This window comes from Bos javanicus, chromosome 11, assembly GCF_032452875.1.
Source record: "Bos javanicus breed banteng chromosome 11, ARS-OSU_banteng_1.0, whole genome shotgun sequence".
Classification (NCBI taxonomy): domain Eukaryota; kingdom Metazoa; phylum Chordata; class Mammalia; order Artiodactyla; family Bovidae; genus Bos; species Bos javanicus.
The window spans coordinates 37,933,896-37,948,946 of record NC_083878.1 but is presented as its reverse complement, the minus strand read 5'-3'; the positions used below and the strand labels follow the sequence as shown (position 1 = coordinate 37,948,946).

Here is a 15,051-nt window from a genome sequence, read left to right as displayed (position 1 = left end):
TTGGCATAGTCAATAAAGCAGAAATAGATGTTTTTCTGGAACTGTCTTGCTTTTTCCATGATCTAGCGGATGTTGGCAATTTGATCTCTGGTTCCTCTGCCTTTTCTAAAACCAGCTTGAACATGTGGAAGTTCACGGTTCACGTATTGCTGAAGCCTGGCTTGGAGAATTTTGAGCATTACTTTACTAGCGTGTGAGATGAGTGGATTATTATTCAGCCATAAAAAATGAAATTTTGATATGCTGCTGCAACATGGATGAGCCATGGAATGAGCCATAAGATGAGCCATCTCAGCTTGCTAAGTGAGATAAGCCAGATAAAAGGATAAATTTGAATAATTTCACTTAAATGAAATATATTTTATGGGCAAATTGAGAGAGATAGAAAATAAATTGGAGAGTTATTGCTTAATGAGTATAGAATTTCTGAATAGGATGAGGAAAAAGTTTTGGGAATAAGTAGTGGTGATAGTTTAACATTGTAAAATTAATTAAGGCTTCTGAACTGTACATTTAAAACTAACCATTTTAAAACGGTTAAATTTTTAACCATTCTCTGAGCACCATTCTCCACCTGAGTGGAGGCCTTAGTTCTGCAGAAAAGCTCAAAGATATTGTTACATATATTCCTTGAGGAAGAACCAGAACCCTGCTTTATTGCTGGACTGTTGTTTCTCAGCTGCTCCTCCTCTGTTTCTGCATTCCCTTCCTTCCGTGAGTAGCAGCTGTTTGAATCTGCCCTTTAGATCTCAGGGAGTCTGAAGGCTGAATGAAGTCTATTTCCTACAAAGAAGAAATGGGGGACGAAAAAGATTTGTACCTGGAAGGACCTGCCAGAGTCTTGCTCAGTTTCGTCTGTAGTATGTCATCTGCAGATAGTGACAGTTTTTATTCCTCCTTTAAATTGGCATTCCTTTTCTTTTTCTTGTCTAATTGCTGTGGCTGGGACTATGTTGAATAAAAGTGCCAAGAGTGGGCATTGTTTTTTGTTCCTGATCTTAATGGAAATGTGTTCAGCTTTTCACTGTTGAGTCTGATGTTAGTTCTGGGTTTGTTGGATATAGTTTATTATTCTCTGTGCCCACTTTCTGCAGAGTTTTTTTTTTTAATCATAAATGAGTATTGAGTTTTGTGAAAAGCTTTTTCTGCACCTACTGAGATGATCGTATGGTTTTTATTAATCAGTTTGTTAATGTGGTGTTCAGAAAGATGCATGTACCCCAGTGTTCATAGTAGCATTATTTATACTTGCCATGTATGGAAGCAACCTAAGTGTCCATCAACAGATGATTAGATTAAGAAGATGTCTAGAAAATATATATATATATAGAGAGAGAGAGAGAGAATGGTATGCTACTCAGTCATAAAAAGGATAAAATTTGCTATTTTAAAAACATGGAACTTCTCTGGTGGTCCAGTTGTTAAGAATCTGCCTTGAAATCTAGGGGACACAAGTTTGATCCCTGGCCAGGGAACTAAGATCCCACATGCCACAGAGCAGCTAAGCCTGTGCACTGCAGCTACTTAGCTCCTGCACTCCAGAGCCCTCAGGCCACAACTAGAGAGCCTGCACAATGGAATGAAGATCCCTCGTGCAGCAGCTAAGACTCAACACAGCCAAATGAATAAAACAACACTGATGGACTTGGAGGTTGTTATCCTAAGTAAAATAAATCAGACAAGGACAAATGCTGTATGATGCCAATTATATGTGGAATCTAAAAAATAAAACTACTGAATGTAACAAGAAAAACAGATTTTTAGATACAGGAAGCAGGTGATTACTGGTGGGAAGAGGGAGTGGAGAGGGGCAATATAGAGGTAGAGGATTAAAGGTAAAACTTATGTATAAAATAAGCTATATTTATTTATGTATAAAATAAGGATATGTCGTACAATGCAGGGAATATAGCTAATATTTTATGGAGTATAACTTTTAAAAATTGTGAATCACAATAACCTGTAGCTTATATAACATTGTGTATCAGCTGTACTTCAATAAAAATTTTCTCTGTGGAAAAACTTAAATCTAAGCACATATGAGATGTCAAAAGCAGATTGTTCTACATAATGAACATTTATTTTTTATTATTTAAGAACTGAAGGTGGACAGTAGAGATAATGAGTGGAGACTTATTTCGAGGAGCTTGGCTCTAAAGGAGAGATAGAAAATGGGAGTTAGAACACAGTGTAAAAAGAAAAAAGTGTTACAGGAGAAATACAAAAGTGTCCAGACTTCAGGGTAGAAACTAATAGAGTCAAAGATTTTACATATCTGTGTGGCACTGTATTATTTTCTTTAGGTCATTGTAAATATTGAAAATAGTCTGGAGACCCTTAAAGTCTCAGACCCAGCTAGTATTGCCTTGCTTAAGAACTCTTCCAGCTGATTTGTCTGTGACAGTACAGAGAGGGAGAGAGAGTAAGGAGATGGGAATCAGGAAATGACAGAAGAGATGAAGAAAAAGAAGCTACATTATGAACTATGAGGACATTAATCATTGAGGTTATTAGCATTTGGAGAACTTTAAGGGTGAGTCTGATGACATCCAACCATATAAATTCTTAATACCAATTTCTTTGTCTTTTTCCCCAGCTTGAGGTCATGACCAATATTATGTTAAATTAGATATTTAATAATAATAGTATATTTGTATTAGTTCAGATGATCATAGTTTTCAAAGCACAAAGTTTTTTATTTAATAAATATTTTTTGCATTTCAGGGAGGAAAAGACTGAACAATTGTTGGACTGTAAACAAGAACTAGAGCAAATGGAAATAGAGCTAAAAAGGCTGCAGCAAGAGGTTTGTACCTGGAACTTTCATTATATAATATCAATTGGAAATTGAGTTTTCTCCTTATAATTTACAACATTTGCCTTACTGCTTACTGAGGTTTAATGAAATATAATGACTTTTTCAGTGTTTCTGTCTTCAGAAATGCCAGAGCCAAAACTAGAAATCAAAACTGGAAAGAACTTTGGAGTTTTCTTTTTTCTCTATCAGTGTGCTATTCAAACCTTGCTGAGATTTCAGGGAACCTCTTAGGACTAGGACAGTTCCAGGTTTCCCTTTTTTATGTATTGGCTTCTGTGGACTTGACAGCTGGAACACCTCTACTGCTAAACTGTGCTGCTTATGTATGTTTCCCTAAGTCTCTGCTCTCTTATGGTGCTTTATGTTAACTTCCATAGAATAGAATGCATTTTAATTTTTCTCTTTTTCTACCATGTAGATCCTACACTTTTTAAAATGTCTTTATTTTTTCTGAAGTTTTGTGTTTTTTCATCATGAACTAAGACTATTTAAGAATTTGCTTCTTTTAATTACTCTGTAATGTTTTGTTTTCATTTGAAGGTAGTGCAAGAGGTCTTCTTTAAGCCATAAATGATAAAGATTGGGATAAGGCTGGAAAATTCTTTCTTGTCCTTACTTCCCCTAAGCCGCCATTTTAAATTCCAGGGTTGCTTCAGTTGTGGGATCATAAACCTGGGACCTTTCTAGGTGAATGAATCTAGGGATCATAACCTTTAGTTTTAGATATGCTGTGGCTGCTGTTCACTGCTTGGTAGCAGGGTTTTTTGTGTTCCATCTAAAACAGTGATTCTCAATCTTTTTTTGTCTCAAGACCCTTCTTTACTCTTAAAAATTAATGAGGATTATTTAATGTGAATTCCCTTTACTGGAATTTACTATATTTGAAATTTAAACTAGTAATTTAAAAATATTTATTAATTCATTTGAAAATAATACTCAGCCCATTCCATGTTAACATAAAAATTGTATGGCAACTAAATAACCATTATTTTCCAAAGCAACAAAAAAATTAGAAGCATGGTAATCTTTTATATTTTTGCAAATCTCTTTATTTAATGCCTCCCTTAATTGAAGACTACCAGATTCTCATATCTGTTTCTGCATTCAGTCTGTTAAGTTAATAACATGCCATCTGTGTAGCCTCTGGAAAGTTCCACTGTACCCTCATGAGAGAATGAGAGTGAAACAGCAAGTACAGTCTTAGTATTATTATGAAAATAGTTTTGACCTGATGAACTCCCCAGAAGGCTTTCAGGGACTGACACATGTCTCTGGATCATGCTTCAATTATAGTTATTCAAAGGATTGCAAGAGGACTTTTTAAAGTTTGTATTTTATTATTTATTTCAAATGATGTAGAGGTGTATACTAATCATATGCAAGTAATCATTCATGTGGAAGTATTTAAAAACTTAGCAGGATTTTGGTAACATATCTGGATAGAAACATTTCTCTAAAGTAACTAATGATCAATTTTTGTAGTAGTTTGCCTTGTCTGTATTTTTACTATCTTATATTTTGAAGTTAGCTTTTAACCTTAAATTCGTTGCAAACAGTTATGTTAAGAGATTTACTTAATTTAAAATGTCCTGAGTATTTTTTACAATCTTAGTAGTGAACATTATATATAAAAACTTGTATGTATGCATGTGTTTTTATATTTGTATAGAAGTGTATATTTTTAAAATACTTCTTACTCTTGGTTTAAAAAAAAAGACTTTATATATCTGCATTAAAAAAAATAAGGTATAATATTTATACCAGAAAATTCACACTTTTAGCAGTCTGTTTCCTTAACCACTCAGCTTCCTCATCCCATAAAAATTCACACTTAATTTAAAGGACAGAAATAATTGGGGCTTTTTTGTAAATTCATCAGATTGCACAACCTAAGCATTATCAATTTGAAAATAAAGAATAATATTTTAAATATTAGTATGTGTTTATATTTAGAACATGAATTTGCTTTCGGATGCTCGTTCTGCAAGAATGTATCGAGATGAATTAGATGCACTTCGGGAGAAGGCCGTCAGAGTTGATAAGCTTGAAAGTGAAGTCAGCAGATACAAAGAGAGACTACATGATATTGAATTTTATAAGGCAAGAGTTGAGGTATGTTGCATAATTTAAACAATTCACAATTTTTTTCTTGAAAAGTGTTACAATTTTTCAAAATGCATTTAAAATGCATTTTAATAAATGTAAAGAACTCTTGAAACATGGAGCAAACTGTAATACCATCAGGTGATTAACACTGAGCAAACTGTAATACCATCAGGTGATTACTTTATGATAGATCAGCATATTGTTTAGACTTGTCAAAAGGAATTTTTGGTCGCTACTCATTGGAGGTTTTATTTCATTCCTTTGTTTAATTAGCATTACAGGTAGGGAAGACTTTGAAGTTAAAATAAAGTATATATGCCTCTCCTAATTTTAAATTCATGCCTAAAAGTGAATGCTTCTGATTGCTGCTCAACTCAGACTACTAAATTAGGATCAATGAAAGCAAAATCAGTATCTGTCTTCCTCTTCTCCTCTCTCTTCCTTCACCTCCCCAATGTCATTTGTCTCTTTATATGAATAAGTTCGAAGAAAAGCAATTTTTATTATTTAATGGTTGCAATTCTATGTAACATAAAGTTGAATTTGATAGCAAGAATTTGAAAATCTTTGCTTCTTGCGTTCTTTTTTCCTTTCTCAGTGATTTCTTCTTTGTAAATAGAGGAGATTTTCATCAGTTTCAGTATGGGGATAAGAAAGAAGGAGTTTGCAATATCAAGTGAAAACATTGTAAGAGAAAGTTAAAACTTAGCCTGAATGTTACCAGCAAATAGACCCAATAGAGTGCAAGGACAAGCTGCTTGTTAATTCTTTTAATACTTTTTTAAATGGGTGCATGTGTAGGACTCTTCAAGGGTCCTCATGTGTGCCATTGTTTTAATATACTTTTGCTTGACCAGCTTATAAACGGCAGGCATATAACTTAGCAATATAGATTTGTGAATATGTCTTCAAAACATACATAGGAATTTTAAGAGGTTTATGCAAAGTATTTTTTGATAAAGCCTTGGTTTATGATTTACTTGAATATTGATTGTAGTCTTGGTATTTTACTCAAAACCCCAAACTCTTCACTTTCAAGTAGAGAGAAACTTAAATCTATTTTATTAAATAAATTAAGCCCCAGTTCTACGTAGATTTGCATCTTAAAAATCTAGACTACATATATGAGTTCCTTATCCTTGTGACTTAGGAATTTAAATATACCCTGACAATTTCATGTGAAATTATAGTAGTATTACACATCCTAATATAGGTGCTGAGTATTTGTTTACACAATTTTTTAATTAATTTATTTTTTATTGAAGGATAATTGCTTTACAGAATTTTGCTGTTTTCTGTCAAACCTCAACATGAATCAGTCATAAGTTCAGTTCAGTTCAGTCGCTCAGTCGTGTCCGACTCTTTGCGACCCCATGAATCGCACCACGCCAGGCCTCCCTGTCCATCACCAACTCCTGGAGTTCACTCAGACTCATGTCCATCGAGTCGGTGGTGCCATCCAGCCATCTCATCCTCTGTCGTCCCCTTCTCCTCCTGCCCCCAATCCCTCCCAGCATCAGAGTCTTTTCCAATGAGTCAACTCTACACATATATCCCCTCCCTTTTGAAACTTCCATCTCCCTCCCCTGTTTACATAATAATTTAAATTCTGGGAAATAAAATGAAACCAACTATATTTGTTACTCAGTACCTTTACTCTTGCATAGACCTGTTGATAAAAATAGCTTAATGTCTTATTTTTTAAAAAAGAATTTTTATGTTTCAGAACTTTAAAAATTCTCATATTAACATATTTGTGACCAATAATGCCTACTTGAAATTTTTATAGGAATTAAAAGAAGACAATCAAGTTTTATTGGAAACAAAAACCATGTTGGAAGACCAATTGGAAGGAACTCGAGCTCGTTCTGATAAATTGCATGAATTAGAAAAAGAGAATTTACAACTGAAAGCTAAACTGCATGATATGGAAATGGTAAGTGTATAAGGTAGATCCATTACATAGCTTCTAAGTAAAAATTCTAAGATTCATCTGATTTCCCTATAGTGATAAGGATGGCTAGTGTCCTTAAGGTCTTAACAGAAAAGTGAGAACTAAATAAATTAGATGCTCCTGATTTTATGTAAGTTCAGGAGTAGTAGAAATTTCTGCCTTTATTACAAAGGGGTATTATTTATTAATTTTTCTACTTCTTTTCAGAAAACCCTAATAAGCTATTGTTAAACATTTTTTTAGACTATAGAAATACAACTATCGCTAAAATTTAGCATTGGATTGGAAGTCATTTGTTATGTGACTAGAACAATATAATGACTATGAAGAAGTGTTTTCAGTGTCCCCAAAAATCACTTTAAAAGGAGGTCAGACAACTGATCAGTTTAATGACCAGCAATAATAATTATAATTATTATCAAGAGCTTCAAATTGTAAAAATTTTAAGGAACTCAAAATTTAACTCATACAGTTTCTGATAATTGAAAGTTATAAAGTAATACAATATCAGCTTGAAATTGTACAGTTTCTTAGCTTTCTTTTCTCTCCCTACTCTGCCAATAAAAAAGGAACGTGATATGGATAGAAAAAAGATTGAAGAACTAATGGAAGAAAATATGACTTTGGAAATGGCACAGAAGCAAAGTATGGACGAATCATTACATCTTGGCTGGGAACTGGAACAAATATCTAGAACTAGTGAACTTTCTGAAGGTATTTCTGATACTGTTTTATTTAAATGGATGAATGAATAAATGACATTTATGCTTACATTTTTGGATGTTTTCTTACTGTTCTTTATTTTCCTTGACTGGAAATGTCTCAAAAGACCAGATATCTCCCTAGATAGGATTTCACCAAAGAATATATTAATTTCCACAATTCTGAGTTTGATCCTTTTCTCTGCATGTCTTACAGCTCAACTTTGAGTGCAGTAACAGATTTGATCCATTGTTTAGGCACTATTTCATGTTAATATCCCAAGAAGTGGGGGTATCAGTTTATTAATGTATTTTGAGAGATATAATCATCTACTAAATAGAACAGAAGAGTCATATTTACTGGTCAACCTGTTCTTTGACTGTAGACAAACCTAAATAGGACATCAGAATGTAATGGGAATAGTCTTTGGTGAATATGTAGCCAGAATAAAGCAACTGAAGGATCTTTACAGTTACTTTCATCCATATGTGTCATCGCCATTTTAGGATTATACTTACCAGTTGCTCAAGCCCACTTATACTTGGGAGGTAATAAAAGACCTCAGATAAATATTTAACTTTTGGCTCTATGTCTCTGCCTCCACATTAACTTGTTCTCTTTATTAAAGCTGGACACACACATAGAATGTGGCCTTTTGTGTTAAAACTTTATTGAAATTATACCCCAGTCACATTTATTTGAATTAGACTGGTTCCCTAATTCCTCAGTTACCCAATATTTATGTTATTATACCTATTTTATTGTACCAGGCTCTAAGAGCTTATAGCCTGGTGCTTAAAAATGGTAACTTCTGCAGATGACTTGTCATATTTATTACTGTTCAGTTCAGTTCAGTCGCTCAGTAGTGTTCGACTCTTTGCGACCCCATGAATTGCAGCACGCCAGGCCTCCCTGTCCATCACCAGCTCCTGGAGTTCACTAAGACTCATGTCCATTGAGTCGGTGATGCCGTCCAGCCATCTCATCCTCTGTCGTCCCCTTCTCCTCCTGCCCCCAATCCCTCCCAGCATCAGAGTCTTTTCCAATGAGTCAGCTCTTCGCATGAGGTGGCCAAAGTACTGGAGTTTCAGCTTTAGCATCATTCCTTCCAAAGAACACCCAGGGCTGATCTCCTTTAGAATAGGCTTTTCCTAATTTTACACTTGGGAACCTAATTCCAAGTTCTAGGACCTCATGTAAATTGACTTGATAGTAAGTGATGATATTCAGCCAGTGAACTTGCCAAGAGGTGTTACATAAAACATTTGTGGAACTTTTTAATTGTATTCCATGTGAATGGAGTTACAAAGAAAACAGTTCAGATTTAAATGTTTTCTACTGCATTCAATATGCCAACAAATTTGGAAAACTCAGCAGTGGCCATAGGACTGGAAAAGGTCCGTTCTCATTCCAGTCCCAAAGAAAGGCAATGCCAAAGATTGCTCAAACTACCGCACAATTGCACTCATCTCACACGCTAGTAAAGTAATGCTCAAAATTCTCCAAGCCAGGCTTCAGCAGTACGTGAACTGTGAACTTCCAGATGTTCAGGCTGGTTTTAGAAAAGGCAGAGGAACCAGAGATCAAATTGCCAACATCCTCTGGATCATGGAAAAAGCAAGAGAGTTCAGAAAAACATCTATTTCTGCTTTATTGACTATGCCAAAGCCTTTGACTGTGTGGATCACAAGAAACTGAGGAAAATTCTGAAGGAGATGGGAATACCAGACCACCTGACCTGCCTCTTGTGAAACCTGTATGCAAGTTAGGAAGCAACAGTTAGAACTGAACATGGAACAACAGACTGGTTCCAAATAGGAAAAGGAGGACGTCAAGGCTGTATATTGTCACCCTGCTTATTTAATTTCTGTGCAGAGTACATCATGAGAAACTCTGGGCTGGAGGAAGCACAAGCTGGAATCAAGATTGCCGGGAGAAAACCAATAACCTCAGATATCCAGATGATACCACCCTTATGGCAGAAAGTGAAGAAGAACTAAAGAGCCTCTTGATGAAAGTGAAAGAGGAGAGTGAAAAGTTGGCTTAAAGCTCAACTTCAGAAAACTAAGATCATGGCATCGGGTCCCATCACTTCATGGCAAATAGATGGGGAAACAGTGGCTGACTATTTTTCTGGGCTCCAAAATCACTGTAGATGGTGATTGCAGCCATGAAATTAAAAGACGCTTACTCCTTGGAAAGAAAGTTATGACCAACCTAGACAGCATATTAAAAAGCAGAGACATTACTTTGTCAACAAAGGTCCGTCTAATCAAGGCTATGGTTTTTCCTGTGGTCATGTATGGATGTGAGAGTTGGACTGTGAAGAAAGCTGAGTGCCAAAGAATTGATGCTTTTGACCTGTGGTGTTGGAGAAGACTCTTTAAAGTCCCTTGGACTGCAAGGAGATCCAACCAGTCCATCCTAACGGAGATCAGTCCTGGGTGTTCTTTGGTAGGACTGATGCTAAAGCCAAAACTCCAATACTTCAGCCACCTGATGTGAAGAGCTGACTCATTTGAAAAGACCCTGATGCTGGGAAAGATTGAGGGCAGGAGGAGAAGGGGATGACAGAGGATGAGATGGTTGGATGGCATTACCGACTCAATGGACATGGGTTTGGTGGACTCCAGGAGTTGGTGATGGACACGGAGGCCTGGCATGGTGTGGTTCATGGGGTTCATGTGGTTCAATGAGTTGGACACGACTGAGCAACTGTACTGAACTACTCAAGTAGTTAAAATTACACTGTTAGGAGTTTTCTCGGCTGTTAGGTAGGGACCGTAATAGTAAGGACTATCTGGTTGGGTTGTTGTGAGGGTTGAATTTGTTAATGAAGCTCTTTAGAACACCTTGTAAATAGCATTTGAGTCTTTTATTATTATTATATCAGTTGTTTTGCTGCAGCCATAGAACAGAATATTAGTATAGTGTAGTTTTTTTTTTAACTATACAAGGAACTTTCTAGAAAATTTGTTGAATGTGAAAAATGTAAAGAAGGAAATCAAAGTCATTAATAATTTCTTTTACATTTCACAAAATTTGCTTCTAGAATTTTTCTACACACACATTTATTTTATATATCATCATCAGTGTTTATGTACAGTCAGGGTTCCTTTTTTCGTCCAAAATATAACACAGACATTCTCCCATGTTAAAAATGTGTTGTATGCATCCTTTTTATTCTCTGTAGGATGGCTTGAAGTTTCTTTGAAGCACGTAGTATTGAAAGTTTTATTAAAGCATATCATGTTTTGTAGCCTAATCTTGTTTAATTGAAATGAGTTTTACTTAAGAAGACATGGACAACTAATAACATTTATGAAGTCAGTGACTATCTATGATACCAGCTTTTAATAAAAGATTAAGAGTGTGTGCTGACTAGAACAAAAACTTGAAATAAGAATTGAGGCTTTCTTAAATCCTAGGAGATATTTTACTCTATCTGATTTTTAAAAAAGAACATATAACTTGTGGGGATACATGGTTTGTGTGTGTGTGTGTGTGTTTGGTTTTTATGATGGAGGATGTCAACCATACACAAAGTAGACAGACCTAGAAATGCCCTCCTGTATTTCTGTTCATTTCCTTTCCTGAAATCTAGGGTTTCAAAATAAATTCTAAGTGTCATATTTCTTTTGTGAATCCTAATATATCTTCAAAATATTTAATGAGTCTGTCATACAGTTATTAGAAAATAATTATTTTTGGCTTACTGGAAAACGTTTCCAGAAGTTGAAACTGAGTTTTCTTATATTAAAAAAAATAATTCCAAAAGCTGCTTAGAAAGATGATTTCCATTGGTAAAATGGACTGCATGTTGCTCTTTATACTTAATTAGCTAGATCCTTCATTTAGAGAAAGACTTTTTTGAAGTGACCTGTGTATAGTACTGTCTCACCTTTCTCAGAATCAGATTGGGAGTTTTTTTCCCCTTCAAACTGTTTTTCTTTTTTAATCTTTGAAGGTGTGGCATAGAATATGCTTTATACTTATTTGAGTCACACAGTGACTCTGTTAGATACACAGGATAGTAACTATATTTGGTCCAAGTAACCTAAGATTCATTGAGGTTAAAGTTGCTTTCTCATGGAATTAGGACTAAAAGTCTAGTCACTTCAGTCTAAATTTTGTACTTTTTTTCCCACTAGAATGCTTGTGGATGCGTATATGTGTGTGTATGCTAAGTCGCTTCAGTTGTGTCTGACTCTTTGCGACCCTATGGACTGTAACCAGGCTCCTCTGTTCATGGGATTCTCCAGGCAAGAATACTGGAGTGGGTTGCCATTTCCTTCTCCAGGGCATCTTCCCGACCCAGGGATTGAACCCTCATCTCCTGCGTCTCCTGCATTGCAGGCGGGTTCTTTACCACTTAGCCACCAGGAAAGCCCCCACTTCTGAATGCTTTAGAATTTAAAGATTTACCTGTATTTATCTCTCTTTTTTCATTGTGTCTATCTTGTATAACTTTATTAATTTTTTATAAAGTTAAGGATCAGATGATTTAGTGTATTTACACTAAATATTTTAAATAGTGAAGAGTAAGCATAGTTTTACCAGTGTCATATTTTTCAATATTACAGCACCACAAAAATCCTTGGGCCATGAGGTGAATGAATTGACATCAAGTAGATTGTTGAAATTGGAGATGGAAAATCAGAGTTTGACAAAAACTGTAGAAGAGCTTCGGAGTACTATGGATTCTGCTGAAGGCACCACCTCCAAAATCCTGAAAATTGAAAAAGAAAATCAAAGACTAAGTAAGAAGGTATAAAAATTAATTTTCAATATAATGTAAAAAAGATATATGTAAAAGTATAAATAAATAGTGTTTAGATAGAACATTTGTTTTCCAACTTTTATTGTACCCTCAATATTATTTTAACTGATTATATAGATTTCAAACTTATATAAATATGAAGTGAATGCATTCTTAGACTCATTCAACTTCAACAGTTATTATCTCACAACTAATCTTACTTCTACCCTTGATACTCTCCGTGCAACCACCAGATAATTTTGAAGTGAGTCCTAGACATGGTAGTGTTTTACCAATAAATATCTCTGTATAAATTTCTAAAAAGGAATTTTAAAAAAGAACAGTGATGATATCACACTTAAAAAATTATAGCTTTTGATCAGCAGATGCTTGGGGCTGGTGCACTGGGACGACCCAGAGGGATGGTATGGGGAGGGAGGAGGGTTCAGGATGGGGAACACATGTATGTATACCTGTGGTGGATTCATTTTGGTATATGGCAAAACCAATACAATATTGTAAAGTTAAAATAAAATTAAAAAAAATTTTTTAATATTTTTTGAATATAAGTATATTCAAATATTTTTTAAATATAAATCCAAATAAGATTGGTATGTTCAATCTGTTGATGTGTCCCTTAAGTCTGTTTTAGTCTATAGATTTACTCTTGTTTCCTAGTAGTTTTTCTGTTGAAGAAAGTGATGTTTGTAGTCATAGAAAATCATTGGTTTAGATCCCTTAATTAATCAGAGGGTACAAAATCCTGATATTATATCATCCGTTCTTTATTTGGTAGCTAGAGTGTTTCTGTAAGGAAAACTTTTTTTTAAAAAAAATACTGGGTTAAAAATAAACCACTGTTAGTTACTTGGAGGAACAACTCTTAGGGTGGGTTAAGTGGGATGAATGTTTGATTCTTGTCCTTAATTTACCAGTTTCCTAGTAATTAATTGGTTCTCTCATATCCTCCTGAGATAATTATTGAGTTTGTTGTGGTGTCATAATAAACTCACAAATTTAAAAATATTTGATGTATTTTAATACATTGTATTTTTCTTACCCTCCCAACTCTTTTAAGCTGCTACCTGAATCCTTATGACATGACCTAAGCACTCTTGGAGAGCTTCCTTGCTTTCTGCTGTGACAGCATGTTCTAGGTTCTTTTGAAACATTCCTGCTTCAGACCTGGACACAGCCATTTCTCTAAAAAGCCCTTCTTTCTTTTAGTCAACAGTGGTATTTAGAGGCCACAGTTTAGGGATTATGAAACCTGAATTTAAGTAGACTTTGAAAAGAAATAACAAGCATACCTTATTTTATTGCGTAATACTTTTATCGCACTCACAGGTAATTGCTGTTGTTGTTTTTTACAACTTGAAAGTTTGAGGCAACCCTGCTTCAAACAAGTCTCTCAGCACTATTTTTCTAATAGCGTTTGCTATTACTTCATGTCTCTGTGTCACATTTTGGTGATTCTCACAATATTTCAAACTCTTTCATTGTTATTGTATTTGTTATGGTGATCTCTGTCAGAAATCCCATGGATGGAGGAACCTGGTAGGCTGCAGTCCATGGGGTCGCTAAGAGTCAGACATGACTGAGCGACTTCGCTTTCACTTTTCACTTTCATGCATTGGAGAAGGAAATGGCAACCCACTCCAGTGTTCTTGCCTGGAGAATCCCAGGGACAGGGGACCCTGGTGGCTGCCGTCTATGGGGTCACACAGAGTCAGACACGACTGAAGTGACTTAGCATAGCATAGCATAGCATGGTGATCTCTATCAGTGATCTTTGATGTTAGTATTTTAATTGTGTTTGGGTGGCATAGACTGCACCCATATAAGACAGTGAACTTAATCAAGTGATGTGGTGTTCCAGCTTCTCCACTGACTGGTGATTTCCCCATCTCTCTCCCTCTCCTTGTACCTCCCTATTCCCTGAGACACAACAGTATTGAAATTAGCAACTAATAACCCTAGAGTGACCTGTATGTGTTCAAGTGAAAGGAGTAGTTGCACATCTCTCACTCTCACAATCGGATCACAAGCTAGAAATGATTAAGAACAGTGAGGAAGGAGTATTGAAAGCTGAGATAGGCTGAAAGGTAGGCTGCCTACACCAGTCAGCCAAGATGTGCATGCAGAGAGGTTCTTGAGTTAAAAGTACTTTCAGTGAACTTTGAATGATAGGAAAATGAGAGAGCATTATTGCTGATATGGAGAAGGTCTTAGTGGTCTGGATAGAAGACATGCCAGCCATAGCATTCCTTTAAGCCAAAGCCTAATCCAGAGCTAGGCCCTCTCTTCAATTCTGTGAAGGCTGAGAGAGGTGAGAAGCTTCAGAAGAAAACTTTTAATCTTTTAGAGGTTGGTTTGTGAGGTTGAAGGAGAGAGGTTTCCGTAACATAAAAGTAAAACATGTACTAATGTAGAAGCTGTATTTAGTTTTCCAGAAGATACAATTACGGTGACTACACTAAACTAGATTTTTAGTGTAGACAAACGACCTTCTATTGGAACAAGATTCCATCTAGGACTTCATAGCTGGAAGAGTTTAATTAATGCCTAGGTTCAAAGCTTCAAAGGACAGGTTTCTTCCCTGGTGGTCCCAGTGGCTAAGACTCCACACTCCCAATGCAGGGGGCCTAGGCTTGATTCCTGGTCAGGGAACTAGATCCCGCATGCCACAGCTAAAGATCCCGCATGCCACAA

At 35.6% G+C, this 15,051-nt stretch overlaps 1 protein-coding gene across 6 annotated transcripts in view; it reads left to right on the top strand.

Moving 5' to 3' along the window:
* CCDC88A (coiled-coil domain containing 88A) overlaps nt 1–15,051 on the top strand; it is a 118,526-nt gene that overhangs the window by 55,131 nt on the left and 48,344 nt on the right. For all 6 annotated transcript variants that reach the window (XM_061432395.1, XM_061432394.1, XM_061432393.1 and 3 more), the window contains exons 9-13: nt 2,725–2,806; nt 4,772–4,930; nt 6,714–6,860; nt 7,448–7,592; nt 12,164–12,348. In XM_061432395.1, the coding sequence (XP_061288379.1) occupies nt 2,725–2,806; nt 4,772–4,930; nt 6,714–6,860; nt 7,448–7,592; nt 12,164–12,348 (718 nt within the window). The remainder of the gene's footprint in view (nt 1–2,724; nt 2,807–4,771; nt 4,931–6,713; nt 6,861–7,447; nt 7,593–12,163; nt 12,349–15,051) is intronic.